This window comes from Felis catus, chromosome C1, assembly GCF_018350175.1.
Source record: "Felis catus isolate Fca126 chromosome C1, F.catus_Fca126_mat1.0, whole genome shotgun sequence".
In the NCBI taxonomy this organism is placed as follows: Eukaryota; Metazoa; Chordata; class Mammalia; order Carnivora; family Felidae; genus Felis; species Felis catus.
This window is the reverse complement of record NC_058375.1, coordinates 64878473-64891284: the sequence shown is the minus strand read 5'-3', so window position 1 is coordinate 64891284 and position 12812 is coordinate 64878473. Positions and strand designations below refer to the sequence as shown.

The window sequence follows — 12812 nt, the reverse complement described above, 5'->3', positions numbered from 1 at the left end:
CAAGAAGTACCATCCCTACTGTGCTTTTTCCAAACTCCCGAAGCACAGAAGCCACAACTATTGATTTATGCCACTGTTGATTTATGCCACTAAGTTGTGGAATGGCTTGTTACACAGCGATAGATAATCAGAATATAGAGGATGTGTAAACTTAAACAAACTGAGGTTTCTGGGGGGAAAAAACTAGAAACAGACAAAGGGCACACTATTCCAGAGATTCAGAAGGAAAGAAGATCTCTGATAATCATATAATATAGAAACTAGAAAAGTTTTAAATACAATTTTTTGAATACTCAACATTAAATATTTATTGAGTAGTTTTTTTTTTTTTTTTTTCTCATGTGCCAGGCATTATGCTACACTCTGGGGATAAAGGTGTGAACAAGACAGACCTAATTCTTCCCACTACAGAATTTACTTTCCATTGGTGGCCACAGACATGTAAAGAAGTAATTATAATGAAGAATGATAAATACAAAGATGGAGAAAGAAACAGTGCTATACAAACACACAGGAGGGAAAGTTAATGGATACTACTGCTAGTTTAAACTGTATGTAAGAAGACATGGCTGCTATGAAGTAAGAGCAGGCGGTCATGAAATGAGAACAGGCTTGGTGAAAAGGCAACAGCATAAGAAGAAAAGAATGAGCCGGGGCAAACAGAAAACACACATGAGAATTAAGATAAATACTGATAACTAGGGAGCAGGAACAATAGTGTGAAAAGCTGAACCGAAATGGTGGAAGACACATTTGGGTTTTTTTCCTAGAAAGTCGAGAGCACAGAAATGAAAACAACAGAGTGGGTTATAGATTGAGAACTGTGCTCTCCAATGCAGAAATCACTGCCATGTGTTGCTCTCGAGCACTTGAGGTGTGTGGCTACTCTGAACTGAGCTGTGCTGTCAGCTCAAATACACACTAGATTTCAAAGACTTGATAACAACATCAGCATCACCCGTTTCTTTTTCCTGTTTAAATTTTTTAAAAAACATTTATTCATTTTTGGGAGAGAGAGAGACAGAGCACAACCTGGGGAGGGGCAGAGAGAGAGGGAGACACAGAAACTGAAGCAGGGTCCAGGCTGTGAGCTGTCAGCACACAGCCCGACATGGGGCTCAGAACCACAAACCAAGAGATCATGAGCTGAGCCCAAGTCGGATGCTTAACCGACTGAGCCACCCACGTGCCCCTCTTTTTAGTGTTTAAAATATGGCTACTAGAAAACTTAAAATTGCATATATGGGTCACATTATATTTCTCTAGGACAGAGCTAATATAGAAGGAACAGAGTGAGACCTAAGAATTTGGTGTTGAGGAGATTTGAGGAGAAAAAAGGAATAAGGTACATAAAAAAATAAAGAATACCCCAAACTCTCAAGTTAAACAAACAAAAAAAGGTGTCTCTGCCAGCGGGAATTGGTGAAGTGAGACTGATATCTGGACAGAAGTTTTGAATGACATGGAAAAATTGAAAAAAAAAAATCTTTAAAGATACCAGCTGAAGAAAGTTGACTTCCGAATTTGTCTATGCCTTTTCCTCCATAATACTAAATGCTTGGAAACAGTGGAGCATGTTTTCTCCATTTTGATAGAAATATATCATGACCTAAAAGTTTTATATTCAGTGACACTGATATGTGTGTATAAAGCCACTAAAGCAATATTCTCAGATGTTCACAGAAAAATTGAACTAAAAACTAGTTTGAGTTATTTTAGCCAACCGAAGGAAGAATCAAAATTAAGAACTCAAGGGGCGCCTGGCTGGCTCAGTCAGTTAAGGGTCTGATTCTTACTCTTGATCTCGGCTCAGGTCATGATCTCATGGTTTGTGGGATCGAGCCCCAAGCTGGGGTCTGTGCTGACACCTCAGAGCCTGCTTGGGATTTTCTCTCTTCCTCTCTGCTCCTCTCCCACTCACACACATTCTCTCTCTCTCTCAAAATAAATAAACTTTAAGGAACATTTAAGAACTCAAGTACAGAGAATTCCAAGTATAAAAGTAATTTTGGGTTTTCCTTTACTTGTGTTAGACTGCACACTTAGGGATCCAGTCCATTAAGGGTTATCAAGGGGTGAGGTCTGACCTTAGGTGCCTTCTGCCTCCACTCCTCCATGGTAGTGCCAGCAGCTGCATTTCTCATTCTTTATCTCTGGTTCACAAGAAGTCCCCTGTTAGGTTGGATGACTACCCAGAAGAACAATGGGTGTTGCACTATTTCAGGACTTACTAAAAATGGCTAAACTCTTTATGAAGTTGGGACACTGTAGCAGAAAAATTGCCCAACAAGAAAACTTAATTTCTCCTCTATAAAAGCAGAGAGAGTTGCCAAGGAACTCAATTTCCTGCATCTGTAAAACTGCATGTGTAATGAGTCATTGGCCTCTTTTTTTTTCTTAAGTTTATTTATTTATTTTGAGAGAGAGAGGGAGTGGCACAGGGGCAGTGAGAGAGGGGGACAGAATCCCAAGCAGGCTCCTCACTGTCAGTGAGGAACCGGACACAGGGCTGATCCCACGAACGGTGAGATCATGACCCGAGCAGAGATTGAGTCAGACGCTTAACTGACTGAGCCACACAGGCGGCCCCTCCTTTTTTTTTTTTTTTTTTTAATTAAGACTAATGAATAGCCCAGGGACAGTTATCATCTGTTATCAAGCCCTCTTCATCTATGGCCTGGGGTGTTTCTGGGCTGATTATACCATGAAGAAAAAGTATGAAACAAGTGGAGAAAAACAAATGTAAGAAATATATCAAAATGTTCCTTAGTTAGGTTATCTTTGGACAGAAGAATTCTTATCTTTATACTCCTAGATTTTAAAGTGTATTTCTTTTTTAAAAGTAGCTGTTACTTTTATAGTTAGCAAAAAGAGAAGTTTGAAATATCAGTTTATACAATTCTGCATATGCCACTGGAGGTAGCTATTTCTGGCGTTTCTCCCAGCTCACAACAAGCCCTTCTCTTCTGGGAATACCTTATCCCCCACCCAGTTCCCAGGGAGGAGTCCCAGGCAGCCATGTGTGTGTATATGGGTCAGGTTTTAATGCAAATGCTACCTCTTCGGAGACTTTCCCAACACACACACCTAAAATACTCACCCCCAACACCTTAGTCTGTTTTGTTTTATGCATAGAGATGATCCTATCAGCAATTATTTTACTTTCTTATGTGCCATTTTTACCTTTTCAGTGAGGGGTTTATCTTGGTTATTGCTGTGTCCCCAGCAACGAGAACAGTATCTGACATGCAGTGCGCACTCAACAAAGTATCACACAACAAATGACCACGCCTGCCTGGCCAGAGAGGAGCAGGGAGAAGGCTGTGAGCAAAGCAAAGCAATTCACAACATTTCTGCCTGAATTTGGAGCTGTTGTGCTCACATGTGGACGCAGCGCTTGTAGGGTGGCCATATTCTGGCTTCTGGGCCAAAGAAAGAAAAATCCGGATGACGAGAGAAGAAGGCATGTGTGAAAAGCAAGAGAGACCTGGTCCCACAGCGTTCTTGGGCCTGCTGTGTTTCAGCTGTGGACTGCATAGCTTATCATCAAGTTTTGTGTTTTGGGTCAGGCTGGAGTTGGTGGCTCTTATCTACAAGCAAGGAGCCCTAATCGATAGATCTACAGCTACAATCATGTTTTAAAAATTCATAGCAGTAAGATTTGGAGGAAACAGGGACACCTGGGTGGCTCAGTCGGTTAAGCGTCCGACTTCAGCTCAGGTCATGATCTTGCGGTCCATGAGTTCGAGCCCTGCATAGGGCTCTGTGCTGACAGCTCAGAGCCTGGAGCCTGTTTCAGATTCTGTGTTTCCCTCTCTCTGACCCTCCCCTGTTTATGCTCTGTCTTTCCCTGTCTCAAAAATAAATAAATATTTAAAAAAATTTTAAATAAACATCAAAAAATGTCTTTAAAAAATGATTTTGAGGGGCGCCTGGGTGGCTCAGTCGGTTAAGCAGCCAACTTCGGCTCAGGTCATGATCTCGCGGTCCATGAGTTCGAGCCCCATATCGGGCTCTGTGCTGACAGCTCAGAGCCTAGAGCCGGTTTCGGATTCTGTGTCTCCCTCTCTCTGACCCTCCCCTGTTCATGCTCTGTCTCTCTCTGTCTCAAAAATAAATAAATAAATAAATAAATAAATAAATAAATAAATAAATAAAGTTTTGGAGGAGATACTCTAGAATGTTTGCCTCTGAGTGGTGGCTCTACCTAGTTTTTATATTTTCTAAAATAAGTTTGTATTACTTTTATGATTAGAAAATAATATAGGGGCACCTGGGTGGCTCAGTCAATTGAGTGTCCGACTTGTGATTTCAGCTCATGTCATGATTAAGCCCTGGGTTAAGGTCATGGGATTAAGCCCTGAGTTGGGCTCTGGCTAAGCATGGAGCCTGCTTAAAATTCTCTCTTTCTCTTTCTCTCCCTCTCTCCTTCCCTCCCTCCCTCTGCCATTGTCTCTGCCCCTCTCCCTGCCTTGTGTGCACACTCTTTCTCTCAAATAAAAAAAAGAACAAAAATCTATAATCTTCTTATATAGAAAGAATATAAGGTGATAGGCCTGGAGGAGTCCAGGAGGTCCTATTCTGTCCATCCATCTTAGTTTAGGATGAAGAAGGGAGAGGTTACACAGTGAAATCACTCACCCAAATTCACAAAGCTCCTTCACACAACACATCAGGCTTTCTGAGGTCCAGGGCAGTATTTTCTCCACCAAAGGTCTTTGGCCAGTTGCTGTGCTTTTTACCCTGAATTGCTATATTTCAGTTTTTATTCCTTACTGCCTGCCTGCCTTCCTTCCTTCCTTCCTTCCTTCCTTCCTTCCTTCCTTCCTTCTTTCCTTCCCTCCTTTCTTTCTTCCTTCCTTATTTTCTTTCTTCTTAAATAATGAATCCTCTCACTCAAGATAAAATAAACACTTCCTTTTAGGGGTTAATTCTAGTGAGTGGGCGTGGCTATCCTACTGCTGTGTTGGGACAGTTTCTATGGCAGCTGTCCAGACTCATAGGAAAGCAGTGCCACGGTTGATTAATGATGTCTGCCCTGAGCACAGGGAGAAGAGAGTGGATGAAGAAAAGCTGTGTTTCTCAGATGCAGAGCGAAGCTGCCTTTATGAGACAGGGAAAACACTTGGAAAGTCAGGGGATCCATCTGTATCACGTATGCCTCTATCCCCTGGTTTATGTTCTAAGGAGTTCTAACTGTGTTGTATAATGATGGCATAATAAAGGCATAAATAGTAAGGCAGTGGCTGTGCAAATTCCCCTTTACTTTTTGGGTACCTTTGTCTGAAATTGCATTGCACTTTTTTCAGCTAGCTGGCGGCCAAAAGGGCTGACCGTTGTTAGGCAGGGGTGTCAGCCGATGGGTAACTGGGCAACACGGAGGCCTGAAGGAAGTGCTTGTGCAGGGTGGTCTATTTCTGCGCTGGCCCATGACGTGTCTCTAATTCCTAAGTAAATTTCACTGAACTACTGGTTTGTCTTGCTTGCATCTAGAAGTGCATTCACCACTCCTACCTAAATTTTAAGAAAACTCCTTAAATGATCCAAGAACCCACCTGGATGGTATCCGACCCTGCCTTGGGCTCAATAAACCAACGAGATGGGGAGGAGGTGCTAACAATCCAAAGAACATCAAACTGTCACTTAGAATCCAGGGGGAGATGAAGCTGTTGCAAGATGCCAGGGCAGAGAACTATAGACCAATTTCCCTGATGAAAATGGATGCAAAAATCCTCAACAAGATATTAGCCAACCGGATCCAACAATACATTAAAAAAATTATTCACCACGACCAAGCGGGATTTATACCTGGGATGCAGGGCTGGTTCGATATCCACAAAACAATTAATGTGATTCATCACATCAATAAAAGAAAGGACAAGAACCATATGATCCTCTCAATAGATGCAGAGAAAGCATTTGACAAAATACAGTATCCTTTCTTGATAAAAATCCTCAAGAAACTAGGGGTAGAAGGAGGATACCTCGAGATCATAAAAGCCATATATGAATGACCCAACGCTAATATCATCCTCAATGGGGAAAAACTGAGAGCCTTCCCCCTAAGGTCAGGAACAAGACAGGGATGTCCACTCTCACCACTGTTATTCAACATAGTATTGGAAGTCTTAGCCTCTGCAGTCAGACAACACAAAGAAATAAAAGGCATCCAAGTCGGCCAGGAGGAGGTCAAACTTTCACTCTTCGCAGATGACATGATACTCTATATGGAAAACCCACAAGATTCCACCAAAAAACTGCTAGAATTGATCCATGAATTCAGCAAAGTTGCAGGATATAAAATCAACACACAGAAATCGGTTGCATTCCTATACACCAACAATGAAGCGACAGAAAAAGGAATCAAGGAATCGATCCCATTTATAGTTGCAACAAAAACCATAAAATAACTAGGAATAAATCTAATCAAAGAGGTGAAAATTTATACGCTGAAAACTATAGAAAGCTTATGAAAGAAATTGAAGAAGAAACAAAAAAATGGAAAAAGATTCCATGCTCCTGGATAGGAAGAGCAAATATTGTTAAAATGCCAATACTACCCAAAGCAATCTACATATTCAATGCAATCCCTATCAAAGTAACACCAGCATTCTTCACAGAGCTAGAGCAAATAATCCTAAAATTTGTATGGAACCAGACAAGACCCTGAATAGCCAACGCGATCTTGGAAAAGAAAACCAAAGCAGGAGGCATCACAATCCCGGACTTCAAGCTATACTATAAAGTTGTAATCATCAAGACAGTATGGTACTGGCACAAGAACAGATACTCAGATCAATGGAACAGAAAAAAGAACCCCAAAATGGACCCACGAATGTATGGCCAACTAATCTTTGACAAAGCAGGAAAGAATATCCAATGGAATAAAGACAGTCTCTTCAGCAAGTGGTGCTGGGAAAACTGGACAGTGACATGCAGAAGAATGAACCTGGACCACTTTCTTACACCAGATACAAAAATAAGCTCAAAATGGATGAAAGACCTAAATGTAAGACAGGAAGCCATCAAAATCCTTGAGGAGAAAGCAGGCAACAACCTCTTTGACCTTGGCTGCAGCAACTTCTTACTCAACACGTCTCCAGAGGCAAGGGAAACAAAAGCAAAAATGAACTACTGGGACCTCATCAAAATAAAAAGCTTCTGCACAGCGAAGGAAACAATCAGCAAAACTAAAAGGCAACTGACAGAATGGGAGAAGTTATTTGCAAATGACATATCAGATAAAGGGGTAGTATCTAAAATCTAGAAAGAACTTCTCAAACTCAACACCCCAAAATCAAATAATCCAGTGAAGAAATGGGCAAAAGGCATGAATAGACACTTCTCCAAAGAAGACATCCAGGTGGCCAACTGACACATGGAAAAATGCTCAACGTCACTCATCATCAGGGAAATGCAACTCAAAGCCACAATGAGATACCACCTGACACCTGTCAGAATGGCTAACATGAACAACTCAGGTAACAACAGATGTTGGCGAGGATGCGGAGAAAGAGGATCTCTTTTGCATTATTGGTGGGAATGCAAGCTGGTGCAGCCACTCTGGAAAACAGTATGGAGGTTCCTCAAAATACTAAAAATAGAACTACCCTACGACCCAGCAATTGCACTACTAGGCATTTATCCACGGGATATAGGTGTGCTGTTTTGAAGGGACACATGCACCCCCATGTTTATAGCAGCACTATCAACAATAGCCAAAGTATGGAAAGAGCCCAAATGTCCATTGATGGATAAATGGATAAAGACGATGTGGTATATATATACAATGGATTTCTACTTGGCAATCAAAAAGAATGAAATCTTGCCATTTGCAACTATGTGGATGGAACTGGAGGGAATTATGCTAAGTGAAATTAGTCAGAGAAAGACAAGAATCATATGACTTCACTCATCTGAGGACTTTAAGAGAGAAACAAATGAACATAAGGGAAGAGAAACAAAAATAATATAAAAACAGGGAGAGGGACAAAACAGAAGAGACCCTTAAATATAGAAAACAAACAGAGGGTTGCTGGAGGGATTGTGGGAGTGGGGGATGAGCTAAATAGGTAAGGGGCATTAAGGAATTTACTTCTGAAATCATTGTTTCACTATATGCTAAGTTGGATATAAATTTTAAAAAATAAAAAAGAAAATTAAAAAAAAAATACAACAAAAAAGAAGCCGGGACAGGAGCCCAGAGCCCAGAGAGCATGAAGGGACAGAGGTTTCCTCTTCCCCAAGCTTGTCCCCTTCCCCTGCTTCTCCTCCAGTCCCCAGGTAGCCCCACCGCTGGCAAACCCCACAGGCATCCGCAAACAAGTCTCACTTCCCTGCACCCAGAACCCTTGCTGTGCCCCCGAACCCCACAAAGTTGGGGACGGAGCTCCTTCATCCAGTTGGGCAGAGGCAGTGGCACAAAGGCACAAAGCACTTCCTCTGAGAGGCCCCCTGGGAGTCCTGTGGGCTGGAGCCACACTGCTCTGGAGTCAGTCTTAAATATTTGCTAAGCGGATCATAAATGTCACCTCACTGCAGACCCAGCTGCCAGTGTCTCCAAAATGCATGGAAAGCTGATGAGATGATTCCAATGGAACTGGAAACTTCATTTTCCACTAACTTAGATATTTCTGGGGAAGAATCCAGAACTCAGATTTATCTGAGAACTCAGTTAGTCCTGTATCCATGTCCCAATCATTTGTGAGTGTGTAGAATTTAGGTTGGAATGATACACGAGGGGGAGAAAAGAGATTTTCTGACTCTGCCAGTGGTTAAGCTCTCAATTACTTAGGGATTTTTTGACCTGTACACATCGAAAATGGAAGAATTTCTCTTCTATCTGGATAATTTTCTTATGTGTTCCAGGCTGCACAAAGGGTGGAAATCACTAATCTTGTAAAGGCTTTTGCAACACTGAATTCTTAAGACTCTGTTCTTACATAATGTACTTTTTTTTTTGCTTGTTTTTTTTAACGTAAGTTTTTTGTTTGTTTGTTTTTATGTGGCAACCAGAGGTTACACAAAGCAGGGCAAATAGATTTCATCTTGCATATCAAGTCCTATTAATTGGTAGTAGCAGCCTGAGTGCTGTGCTAACAAACATTCAGAGGCCACATCTGGGTCCTGCAGGGAAGAGTGGATTAGCAATGTCTGCCTTGGTTATGGAAGCTGGGGATGGTGGCTCTCATGCCATGTATTTGATATCCCTGAGTTACATCAAGGGGCACCTTTCAGACTTCTACACCCAGGGATAAGTTCCTAGGATTCTGGAAAATGACCATTAACAGGTTTAGAAGATGAGATTCATGAGCAATGGTTGCTGCCAAAGAATTGATGTAGCTGCTTCAGAGACAAGTGTGTTATTTATGACTGATGTCTCCTACTAACTTCCTGTGAATAGCAGAAAGTAGGTGTCCACTTTCTCTATTGTGCTTTGGGTCCCACCCTCCCAGTGGTCTCCTGGCCCTACCTTCTCAGGATCGGTTCTCCACAAGGGTGATGGACTGAACATTCTGTCTCAACCCCTGATTGTGTCTGCCCCTGTCCCATCAACAACAGGACAGTTACTTGTCTCTGCATGAAGGTCATCCTGATCTGGTCCATGCTTCTCTCTCCATCTCCATCTCTTGTTCCTCTTTTCCTTGGCACTTTGTGTCACAGCCAAGCTGAGTTCCTTGTTCCTCCTGACCCTTTTCACTTGGGGCTCCTTCCGTGTGGGGTGCCCTGCTCCTTTCACATCACCCCTCTTAGTTCTCCAGTGACCTTCCTTGATGCCTTTCCTGTCCCTTTAGACTGGTTTCAAGGGCCCCTGGAACTCACTATGTGCTCACTTTGACCCTATATTGTGATCAGAGGTTTGTCTATCTCCCCTACTAAAACCTGAAGCTCTAGCAGGCAAGAACTGCATCTATTTTCTGTATCCAAACCCCTAGGGCAATGGATGGCCCACAGGAGTGCTTCAGACATGTTTTTTAGATGAGTGGATGAAGGGGGACTGGGTAGTTTTCCCAAATTCATGAAATTAATGGTGATTCACCAGGGATTATCACCTGTGATCATTAGGTTGACACTATCCACATTTCCCCACAGGATTTTCACTGTTGTACCAAACTACCTGCCCTCTTGGCCCCAAATGCTGCTTTTCTCAATAACAGTTATTGCAAGAATTCCAAGTGCCAATTATGAACCATGTAAAAATCTGGAGATTCAAAGTCACTGCATCTTAAATCTAGAAGAGGCCTTTTGGGCCATCTATTCAGCTGAGATCTAGAAGACAGAACTTTATGCCTCATCCATGCCTCCCTCCTTCCCTTGCTCTATACTGGAAAAAGGAGTTGTTCTTAGCAAATTTAATGGCATCTGTGAGAACTGTATGACCAACTTTTTATGGTCTGTATTATGACAGATAATTAACTTTGATTTATACAAAGGTGAAGAGAGTAAATATTTTGGCTCAAATGGTGCAGCTGTATGCAGCTCTAATTCCCAGATCCCTTGACCAAAATTTACCGTTTTTTTCTTTTCTTGAAAAAAGAAAAAGGGGGAGGGGTAACTGGCTCATTTTGGAGAAAAGTGAAATGTTTCACCTTATGTAGCTGTGTTTTCATCTCATAGTAGGCAATCACAGGGATGGATGCTCGGTAGTAGGTTTCAAGGCGCTTGGCAATGGTGGTGGTGTTGTTTTCCACCAGAGGGCTGCTCTGGTTCCTCTGGAGAAGGCGGTTGGTCATGGTGTCTGCTGAGCAGTCCATACAGATCACCAGGTGCGGGTCTCCAATCTGGGGCGGGGGGGGGGGGAAGCATAACATAGTCAGAAATTCCACTCTGTGATATTCTGGAAAGGCCTGAGACCCCTATTTCTTTCCCTTCCTGGTCTACTGGTTCCTCTCAAGGTCCCAGAACTACAATGGGGCAGAGCTGGGACCGGACTTCATGGCTCCTCTTTTCCAGGTCAGTGGCTTTCCACATGCTGCCTCTGAGCTGTCTCTTGCCCTCAGCTTTTGTCAACTCATAGAATATAGGGATCATATAGAATTCTACCCAATGCAGTTGTAATCTGTCCTCCACACTAAGGGGAGTTTCCTTTGGGAAGCCTTCCCTGACCTACTGAGGCAGAGCTAATCACTTCCTCCTTTGTACCCCATTCTATCTTACACAACCACCAGGAGCATGGTGTGACTGTGTCTGTTTTATGTGAAGTCAGTAGAACATAATGGTTGAATACACAAAGGTTGGAGTCAGGTTGTTTAGGGTCAAATCCTGGTGTGGTGACTTGTCTCTAAGGTAGTCTTCACCAATTCCTTCTCTTGATGTACTTTGAGCTCTTCCCTCACAGAGACATAGAGCCCATAACTCTACTTCCTGACTCTGGCCTGACCTGTAACAATTTGGACCAACAGAATACAATGGGAATGATACCATATGCTTTTAGAAGCAAGATCCTAAGAAATCTTGCAGTTCTTGCCTGGTTGACTATCGTCTAAGATGTCCAACTATTCTGATTGCTAAGCCATGAGGAAGCCCAAGCTAGCCACATGGAGAGGCCTTGTGAACAGAGATACCCAGCCAACTCTAGACTGTTTTAGACATCCCAGCCCTGGCTGTAGGTATATATACCGGCCTTAGCCATTATCTGACTGTATAAAGTCAACTGTGTGAAGGGCTTCAAATGAGAACCCCATCGAACCCCAGCCAAGCCCATCGAACCCCAGAACACTCCTAGAGAAGATAACAGATTGAATTTTAAGCTACTTGATTTCATTATTAACCGGAAGTATCACTCAACTTCTCCGCACCCTACTTTTCTCATTTGTGCAATGAGGATGATCACAGAATTGCTGTGAGGGTTAAATAAAATAAAATAAAATAAAATAAAATAAAATAAAATAAAATAATGTAAGTGTGTTGCTTGGCATATGGTACTCCATAAGTATTAGCTATGATGTTTATTTCTCCTATGAGGCTACAGTCTCTTTGTGCAGGGTTAGCAGGTGCTTGGCTCCTGGTCATAAGTCTTACATATAGTAGGGAAGTGATGAAGAAATGTTTTAGTGAGTCAATGATAATGATATGATCAGCAGCACCAATCTCCCAATCTTCCTATCCTTCTCTTAAATGTTCTTTGGCTCCATGGGGCGCCTGGGTGGCTCAGTCGGTTGAGCGTCCGACTTCAGCCCAGGTCATGATCTCACCTCTGTGAGTTCAAGCCCCGCATCGGGCTCTGTGCTGACAGCTCGGAGCCTGGAGCCTGTTTCAGATTCTGTGTCTCCCTCTCTCTCTGACCCTCCCGCATTCATGCTCTGTCTCTCTCTGTCTCAAAAATAAATAAACGTTAAAAAAAAAATTAAAAAAAAATGTTCTTTGGCTCCTGATGTCTTCATGTCTATGTTGCCTCCACTACCAACCCCAACCTTGGATCAAAAGAAACTTGCTCCCTCGCCCGATCTTGCAGTGGTCGGGTTGTGAGTAAACAAAGGTTTGCCACTAGCCCTGTGGGAAGTGCCCGGGATGGATGGGAACAAAGGGTGGAGGAGGACTTTTAGGCAACATGGAATGGTAAGTAAGTTGCTAGTAAGTGTTGAGCAGACATTTATCTGCCCCCTCTATAGGATGTCCTTTAAAATACAAGGAAAAAATTCTCCAAAATCTAGAAGAGTGAAATAAACCTGCGGAATATGTTCATGCAACTTTTCTGCCTGTATTAATTGGAAAACAAAAATGGGCATTTGAGCAACGTTGAAAGGCTGGGTTTGGAAGAAAATGACCTGTATCTACCAGCAGAGGGCGAGCTTGAGGAGGCAGCCTAGGGT

The 12812-nt window shown here is 42.5% G+C and overlaps 1 protein-coding gene across 4 annotated transcripts in view; it reads right to left on the bottom strand.

Annotated features, from left to right (window-relative positions):
• The window catches only part of AK5 (adenylate kinase 5), a 263749-nt gene that overhangs the window by 10718 nt on the left and 240219 nt on the right, over nucleotides 1-12812 (bottom strand). For all 4 annotated transcript variants that reach the window (XM_003990243.6, XM_019837266.3, XM_011284927.4 and 1 more), the window contains one exon: nucleotides 10590-10781. In XM_003990243.6, coding sequence (XP_003990292.2) covers nucleotides 10590-10781 — 192 coding nt within the window. The remainder of the gene's footprint in view (nucleotides 1-10589; nucleotides 10782-12812) is intronic.